Raw genomic sequence first — 9,305 nt, 5'->3', positions numbered from 1 at the left:
CCAAAACTTAACAAAATGGAGCAACATTTTAGGAGCACACGTAACAATACCTGCAGCCGTAGTATTTTTTCCTGTGAAATGACTTTTCCTAATGTTTGTTTGCTGCTTTTTTATGCTTATAGAGAATTTCTTTAATTCCTCCTATATTTTTGGTTGCAACAAAAAACAGAGTAAAGAAAAACGGATAATAAATAAAACTATTATAAATATTAATACTTATTTTATTATGTATACAACATATTTACATACATCGCAATACACAATATATGTCACTTAGAATTAAAGCAGTATATTTTGGAATATCCTTAACTGAAAATAATAAATTTTAGATCATAGATGACAGAGAGAATGCCATACATAATATTATAATAAATGGAAATGGTTTAAAGTTTAATAAAAACACTAAAACTAATTTGGTCCATAAAATTAAATATTTGTAAGGAGTATTTGAAACCAGTTAAAAATACTAGTCACTCCATATTTTAATACGATAGAATTATTTTAACAAGAGCTCAGCCTTGCATGATAAGGTGCACAAAGTTCTCATAATTGATGTTGCCATGCGAATCCTCCTGGCCTTGCAGCAACTGTTCCACTTCATCATCACTCAGTTTTTCACCCAATGTTGACAGCAGGTGGCGAAGCTCAGCGGATGATATGAATCCATTGCCATCTTTATCAAAGTGCCGCAGACCCTCAATGAAATCATTAGCTGTATCACCGCTACGGGCTTTTGATATTGCCTGCAATGCATCATGAAAAATTAATTAATAATAGATAATCTTCAAAAAATTGCTTTAACAGGTATATATTGCAAAATTCAAAATTCTAAGTGCTTTAGCAGAAAATATTGGAATAAATTGACATTTAAATTTATTAAAGTTTGAATAAAATACAAATATATCATGCTCTATTTAATACATACAGATATGAATAGCTGACTCATTATTTTAAGAAGACTACTTGGATAGCTTGTACTCATAACTTAGTACATGAAATAATTAAATTGGTAATGTGACCTTAGCTCAAAACAGTTGACACTGTGTTTCAAGGTGAGGACGACAATTACATACACTTGATGTGTGTAAGCAGCATTTACCTGATATATTGGTAAGAATACTTCAAATGATATCCTCTCATCTGGCTTCAAGTGTAATGTGCACTTTTTAACATCAGATTCAGTGGGGTTTTGGCCCAGAGCCCTCAGAGCATCTCCAATTTGTGCCACATGTATCTTGCCATCTCCACGTGAGTCAAACAGCTGAAATGCTTCTTGGAACTCTGCAATATGACCATCATGATAACACTTCTGTTTTATAGTGAAATCTCTCCTGACCAAAAAGTTACCCTTTACCTTCAACTGAGTTAAGTTTTAGCTTAGTGGGTGGATTGAACATAAACATGTTGCACTGAGAGAAGCCGCCAACGCACTGAGTGCCTGCAGGCTGAGCAGTTGTTGCACACGCCACACGGCGGTCGGCCTCCGACATCCATATTGTATAAAATACCAACCTTATATGGAATGTAGGGCGCTTGCAATAGGTGACGCTTTCGTTGAGATTGTTGATTGACGTGAGTCATGGGCCAACTCACAACAGTGCGACACGCCTTACGCCCAAGTCTTACGTTTTTACGTAGAAACAATTTTTTAACATCTTACGTATAAACAACGTACTGGTTTACAACCAACAGTTAAGGTATTAACATGTATGTAACCCTGTCTTGTTGTCATTTTGTTCTAATTTGCTTGCGGTAATTATTTAAATATCGAAATTTTCCTATATTATGATGACTCACTCACCTGCTATTTGATCTTCTGAATATCCAGCCTAAAAAGTAATAAACGCATAATTATCATTATACAAATTCTAGAAAAAATATATTTAAAAGAACCACTTACCATGATTTCTTCTTCAGATACTCTCAATTTATGATTATAATTTAAATATTCACAAATGTACCTAAGTCCTAACTGAAGGTTTTTTATTATATATGGATATTTTTTTCTGCTACCAAGATAACACCTAACAAAGTGTCTATTCTATCAAATTGAAAATGTAACCATAGATATAGATACAAAATTCTAAATTTACCTATGGATTATGGAAGTCCATAGCTTTTAGATCTCAATCTTTGATTCTTTTTATTCTTTGCCAGTTCATCAGTTTCTGGGTAGTTTAATTAATTTATTCCAAATTAGAGAAAATGTATGAGGAATCTCAATAAATTATAAGGTATTTGTGATGTTCTGTGTACGTTTTTACTAATTCACATACAAAAACTTATGTTAAAGTAGATGAGAGACATTTAGAATCTGTGGGGAAAAAGGCAAACTACTAACCTGTATTGAATCTATAGACTGACATATTCAATAAAACATACCAATGTTTTTTTTAATTTGGAATCCACCCAATACCCATCAATTTATTTTCAGTTCTTTTGTAGTCTTAATGATACTATAGATTTTATTTTAGCAAATCATTTTATAATTTAACAAATGTTTGCAATATTTTATCATTTCCGAACGCTTCCAGCCATTGATCGTGAATTGAAGCATACCGTGATTTGCTCGAGATTCCGAATGAAAGCCGATCCTAAACGAAGACGATCTCGGCAACGACGGCCGCGGCGTCGCGGCCGTGATCGGATTTCTAACATTGTGACCATTTTTTTGTAGAATCCTTTTATTTTGGTAATTTGTTTCGAGCAGCGTCAACAGCACTAGCAAAAAAAATAAAATGGACTTACAATGGTAACCTTACCACTAACATTAAAAAAGTCGATATATTCTGCTGCTATCTCAGATGGATAAAACATGATAAGTAATTGTTTAATAGTTACTGTTACTATCAACTACAGATATCTTGTCCTCCATCCTAAATTGAATCAGTCATTCTAATTATAATTTTTTCAGTTTTTCATCAAAATGTATCTCTTCACCATATTATAGATGTATATATGAAATATTATATGATCTGTCTAATATGGTCATCGATCGAGCTATCTCACCTAAATATTCATTAGTTTTCACTCATAAAATGATCTGCATGCAGGCTTTAAAAACACTAAGCACAGTACTCCTGAAATCATCTCGTATGCTGCTAGTAAGAATAAATATCTAAATCATTCATAATGAATGAATGATTTACTACTAGGAATAGGCCTGTCACATTCGATTAGGTTATAATCTTGTCAATATAATGGTATGGTTTTCAGCCTACCAGGAGGCCACATAAAAAAATGTTAGTATAGCCCATTTAGTACTGGTTGATATTTCTAATTTCTCTTTTACTAAATAGTCCTGTTATACAACTATTAAAAATAAATAAATATTATGGTGTAAAATTATTAAACTAATATTATTTTTGTATGGAATAGTAAAGGCAATTATTAGTATTTGAGTCAATCTGGCACTCTTTAGGAAAGAATTTGGCAGATTATGTATTTTTAGATGGTCACACTTGTTTGCAGTTCACCGCCTGAATGCTGATTTGTTGAAACTTGAAAGCAGGAAAAATGGCAAAATGGTGTAGATACTTCAAAAGGTTAGTATTTAAATAAAAGTTGTACAATATTCTTAATGATCCCTCTTGTATACGAATTTTGAGCTGTTTATTATTGTATTTTGTGTAATAATGCGTAGTTAATCATATCACGCAAGACAGCCGACAGGACGAGGGCGATGTCAATGTTCGTCAAAGGCTTTGTTCGCTAAACTCCACGTGCCTTCCGCCATTTAGTTTTAAACATTTGCTTGCTTTACCTGAGGTACCGTGAAAGCCTCTGAAGTAATACTATTTATTCAAAATGATTCCTATTTTAACAAGTTATTTAATGTAATAGGTACTCTAATAGAGAAAGTTGTCGGCGTGGTCGACGATATAATCCGCCGGGGCCCAGTACTGCGGCCGTGTGGCGGCGGCCGCTCAGCTGAGAGCGGTGTCATGAGCTCCGGCGGAGAATTTGTGGAAGGTTGGCTTGTGGCACAGGTGCTGGGCGAGGGCGCCTATGGCGAGTATGCATAATTTGTTAATTTTCATTGCTATAGTTTTGTATTTATAGATTACCCCAGAAAGGTAATAATGGTGTATGTTGGTATTTGTAACTTCATATCAACAAAATTTTAAGAGAAAGAACTGACTGACATAGTTTGTTTTTAGTATTTTATCATACAGATTGTGTTGTTTTTATCAATATTTTGTGATAACAGTTTGGTATAATTATTATCCATGTTTTACAGAACACAATATTTATTATGGAAAAAATATTATTTTTAATCTTAACTGCATACTGTTACCAAATCAGTCTTAGGTTAGTCATACAAAACAATATTTTAGATAAAATACAAACAGAATACTGCTAATGAAAATGAAATCTCTTTATTTTTGTGCTAACCTCTCTGTTTATTAAAAAGAGTAATAGTGTAACACGAGACCATTAACTTATGTTATAAAAGGATATAATAATTACTGTGTGCTGAAGTACAATCTTCAGTGCAATAAAGTGCTGCATCTGTGAAGACTCGTAACTTTAATAATTTTTGATAATTTTAGGTTTACGTTTACATAAAACTTGATTAGAACTAACTAATGGAATGTTAGTGAGTGAACATGACCAATTATGTTTAAGTATAATAAAGGATATCTGTAGTAATAGTTCAAGTGGCTAATGAAAATGTGCTATAAAATCTTATTTCAATTGAATTGATTAGGATGGATCTTAACTGTATTTACTTGTAGGGTACGCCTATTGGTGCACGCGCGTACGAACGCGAGCGTGGCTTTGAAGGCGGTCCGCGGTGGGGCAGAACAAGGAGCTGGAGCTCGTGAAGCCGGTCTACATCGCGCCTTACGTCATCCGCACGTTTTACGCTGTTTGGGCGCGCGCCAGCACGGTGACGTCCACTATCTCTTCCTGGAGTATGCGCAGGGTGGCGAGCTCTTCGACCGAATCGAACCCGACGCTGGCACCGGTGAAGCGGCAGCGCGTCGCTACTGGCGCCAGTTGCTGGACGGCCTGCGCTACTTGCACTCGCGCGGCGTAGCTCATCGTGACATTAAACCCGAGAACTTATTGCTCGACCACCACGACACACTGAAGATCTCTGATTTCGGCATGGCCACGTTGTTTCGGCAAGGCGGCCGTGAGCGCCTACTGTCGCGTGTGTGTGGGACGCCCCCATACGCTGCGCCTGAAGTCTTGACGGCACCGACGCGGCCTTACCGGGCGCCGCCTGCTGACCTCTGGGCTGCTGCACTGGTGCTGTTAGCCATGCTAGCCGGAGGTAAGTCTCGCCCTGTGCTCTTCTACTCCCTTCTGTATTCTAGGCGTCACCCGCTGCCTCTCGTTTCTTTGGTATCCTAGCTGTAGGCGTTTTTATTCCCTAAAGTTACGGTACCGAAGTTACGAGTCGCTGTTACTCGACGTGTTGTCAGAGGATGTTTTATTCACAAGGATGAAGTCGATATTTTCGTCGTTTTATATTCCTCAAAGTTTACCAAAGAACCTAAAGTGGATGTGGTTTTTCTTAATAATCAAAATTAATTTCGATATTTTGATGAACTACCATAAAAACTTTATACTATATGCAAGCATTGTATCAGTTAGTTTCATGTATCAGTAATAACGCGTCCTATACTATAGTTGTTTGTCTTTTATAGTGAAGAAGAATCCTTTGAGCTATCTTATTATCTGAACTAATTAATAGGACAAGACTATTTATTATTAATGCCTATTTTTTAAAAAGAAAATTTTTTCCATATAATTTTTTATATCTTCTTTTTTAATCAACCTCTTTTTGACTACTTTTCTAGTAAACAATTACAGGTTATCTGATCTTATTAAAAAATTAAAATCTGCTGACAGGGTAATATTTTTTTAAATATATTGTTGCTTAATTTTAATTTATATGCTACATACTGGATTATGTATTACAGAATTAGCCTGGGAGCGGGCTGACGAGTCGGACGCTCGTTACGCAGCTTGGTCTGCCTGGTCAGTTGGCGGTGCTGCACCTAGCGGTCCCTGGCGCAAAGTTTCACTACCTGCTTTGGACTTACTCCGTCGCGCACTGCGACCCGATCCTACTCGTCGACCAGCTCTAGACGCGCTTTCTGCGCACCGATGGCTTCGAAATTCTGGTGAGCTTTAACGATGAATACTTCTTCTTTTTGGGTCACTGTCGAAGCTACCGGCTTATATTAATATTTATAAACAACTAGCAGACCGGCCAAGCGTTGCTGTGGCTAAGGTTTTTTTCAAGAAAAACGTTAGGAGAACACCAGTCATGGGGACCACCATGCTTTATTGGTGGTTTATGCGAGCTTATGTGTAACGTTCTTACTTTCAACACAGCGCCATCTGTTAGAATTGTGACTATCAAATAATAAACAAATATTTTGCAAAAAAAATAATATTGCGGGTATAAATTGAGATTTAAGCTATCCTATCTTTTAAGTTGGATCAAACTACACACGGTGTGCAAATTTGATTGATATCGGTTCGGTTTTTTAGGAGTCCATAGCGGACAAACAACGTGACACGTAATTTATATATATTAAGATTATAATAGGCACCTATAAACAATAAAATGAAAAAGTATAAACAAATATAATTTTTTAAAATAGACAGTCACATATTGTTCCAAATTGGCTGAACTACTTACCTATTATATAAAAATTCTGAAATATTAAAGCGTCCCATGTCATAACATAGATTACGGTATAGTGTGGAAAGAAAGCCCTCGTGGGAGTTTAGATCACTGCAGTGATAAATTATCTTATTTTGTTACATTGACAAAATTGTTACGTCATTACAGTAGGACGGTAATTACTCAATGAGGGTAAAAGGAAAAGTATAATTTTCTAAAGGGTAATATAAGTTCGCGTAGCTGCCACGTCGGTTCTCTTTCCTAAAGCGTCTAGCCGCGCTACGCCCGGTCAGGTACTAGGTGACTCTGAGTGAATCCGACCTCAGAGATGCCTCGTGCCTCAGCCAGGTGCTGATCGCCATCACCAGAACTACATCAAGCAACAAGTGACCAGACGAAAGCCACCAGCTCGGTTCGGCGCTTTGGTTATTTAGCTCATGACGTACAGTGCTCATAAAGCTAGATTACCAAAGCACCGCGCCAGCACTTACGACTCGATGCCACTTGAAGGAAAAATTGCCAATTACATCTAATTTTCTAGGATTTCGCTGTTACCATATGCGGTAACAATACTAAATCTTACAACTATTATTTGTATAATATCTATGTATAAGTTTAATGTATATTTACTTTGTGTATAAACTTTTTTATGTCAAGTATATATAGAATTTCATGTAAAGTTCTAGATGATAATTGCTGATGTTAAATTATACTTATTTGATTCTTGTAACCTTCATTCGTATCATTTTAAAAATGTCCTACAAAATGTTAGAATTGCATAAATTTAAATTAGAAAATATTATTTACTAGTACATAGTTTAATTTATGAAATCTCAATGTACATATATTGCAATTGTGTATCATTTGTTTGGAAGTTGAATGTTGTAGTAAGTATGTTTATTACTTTGGTGATTTTTTTTCTTTTAACATGTATTATCTCTTACTGAACAGACGAGGTAGACGCGGGCTCGGCTGGCGGTCGTCCATGGAGCTCGCAGCCGTGCGGTGTGGCGGGCGGCAACGAATGTGAGCTAAGCACGCGCGACATGGACGAGCTTCTTTGCCACTCGCAACCGGCACATAGCGACGATTTGCTAGCTGAGGCAGGTGCTCCGCTCCAGCGCCTGGCGCCACGGCTCACACGCTTGTTCCTGCGCTGCGCCGAACGCGACGCTCTACCTGCGCTGGCCGAACAGCTGACCGCCCGCGGTCACACGTACCGCTATTTACATCCACGTGTCATGGCCGTTGAATGCGGTGAAGTACGCATGCGAGCATGGGCAGTACGCGTGCGGGAAACGCCTGCTGCCGGTGGCTGCGTTATGATTGAGTTTCGGCGGGCTCGTGGGTGTGGACTTGCCTTCAAGCGCAGGTTTCGCGAGTTAAGTGAGGCACTACGTCCGCTAGCTGCGCCTGCGCCGCCGCAACGCGACTTACTAGCACCGCTTACCCCAGTTACTACTGAAACATGCCGCATGGACACCGCCTAAGAACGCATATCATAACTAGGATGCGCATGTGAAGTTTTTTCTGTTATGATATAAACTACCTTATTTGAATTGAGTGTTTTTAAGAAGGTGACGTTGTTGCACATTCAATGTTCATTGTTCCGTTCAATCTTGGTGCAAATGTCAACATTGTCATGTAATATAAGTATTGTAATATTTCACATATAACGCAATTACTGCCTTATATGTGATAAATATGGCACATGTGATAAAATGGCTTTATATTTGATCTGTCTATTGTAATAGTATGTAACGACAGATACCTCAGTAAGATTTTACCCTTGTATGAAAACCAATCTTTGGAATATTTCTAATAACAAAATGCATGGACCAAGTAATATTTTTTATATCTACTTATTTGTGTGAGATTTTAGTGAAAACCTAATTAAGTGGATAGTAAATATGCATGTACTTTTTAAGTAAAATTATTTTTCTAAAAGTTTTGTAATTAAAATGATGTAAAATAAAATGTCAGCAGTTTTGGGTGGTTTGAATTTTATTGTTAAAAAGTAAAATAAGCTAATAAAACATGAACGAATATTTAAGTTCATTTACATATTCTTTTTTAAATTGATTTTTATTTTGAATAAACTATTATAGAAACTTTCCAATGTCTAGAAGACTGGAATTATGAGAAAACAAAATCAAAAAATAGAAATAAAAGATATTTTGTATAGACTGATTTATTACAAAATGTATCATCACTTGACACTTATTACTACCTAAAATTATTAATATTCCTACTACCTAAGAGCTCTAACCACATGGATTGCTTGAAGACCCTTATTTAACTGCCGATTTGGTTTACCAACTTTTAAATTGTAGTTTGTACTGACTACTGACAGTTATAAGTGAGGATGTTACCACTTCATACAGTTCTTTTTCTGCGGTCCATCTGCTTGAGCTCTTGCCTACTTTACCACCAGACTACGCTACACTTGAACAGTGGCCACAATAATTAATTTAAGTAAATCTAAAGTCCACCAATTCAAACTAAGCACATTTATTTTTGCAATATACATACTTGATTATTAAAGCAATAAATTACGCACTCATTGCGCTCAGCGCTTGCAAAATAAATTAGGTTATACAAAATGCGAACAAGCAATTGTACGACATAAACACTGGATTGAGCTCTCTTTAATAAT

The 9,305-nt window shown here is 36.5% G+C and overlaps 2 protein-coding genes across 4 annotated transcripts; one reads left to right on the top strand and one right to left on the bottom strand.

Moving 5' to 3' along the window:
* Positions 1-205: 205 nt before the first annotated feature.
* Positions 206-2,058, bottom strand: LOC125052666 (myosin-2 essential light chain). 2 transcript variants are annotated; one of them, XM_047653635.1, is made up of 4 exons: positions 1,901-2,058; positions 1,802-1,829; positions 1,100-1,281; positions 206-743 (listed from the first exon to the last, which is right to left on the bottom strand). In XM_047653635.1, the coding sequence occupies exons 1-4, from the start codon at positions 1,901-1,903 to the stop codon at positions 513-515; spliced, it is 444 nt and encodes a 147-aa protein (XP_047509591.1). In that variant the 5' UTR covers positions 1,904-2,058; the 3' UTR covers positions 206-512. The 2 variants fall into 2 exon arrangements, with proteins under 2 accessions (XP_047509591.1, XP_047509590.1); XM_047653634.1 differs by lacking the exons at positions 1,802-1,829; positions 1,901-2,058 and adding an exon at positions 1,355-1,763.
* Positions 2,059-3,404: 1,346 nt separating this feature from the next.
* On the top strand, positions 3,405-8,637 carry LOC125052664 (serine/threonine-protein kinase grp). 2 transcript variants are annotated; one of them, XM_047653630.1, is made up of 6 exons: positions 3,440-3,545; positions 3,644-3,768; positions 3,844-4,015; positions 4,740-5,284; positions 5,937-6,140; positions 7,601-8,637. In XM_047653630.1, the coding sequence occupies exons 3-6, from the start codon at positions 3,945-3,947 to the stop codon at positions 8,137-8,139; spliced, it is 1,359 nt and encodes a 452-aa protein (XP_047509586.1). In that variant the 5' UTR covers positions 3,440-3,545; positions 3,644-3,768; positions 3,844-3,944; the 3' UTR covers positions 8,140-8,637. The 2 variants fall into 2 exon arrangements, with proteins under 2 accessions (XP_047509585.1, XP_047509586.1); XM_047653629.1 differs by lacking the exon at positions 3,644-3,768 and having other exon boundaries at positions 3,405-3,545.
* Positions 8,638-9,305: the final 668 nt, after the last annotated feature.

The sequence above is a fragment of the Pieris napi genome, chromosome 9, assembly GCF_905475465.1.
Source record: "Pieris napi chromosome 9, ilPieNapi1.2, whole genome shotgun sequence".
Lineage (NCBI taxonomy): Eukaryota > Metazoa > Arthropoda > Insecta > Lepidoptera > Pieridae > Pieris > Pieris napi.
The sequence above is the reverse complement of the archived record's forward strand: the minus strand, read 5'-3'. Positions and strand labels throughout refer to the sequence as shown.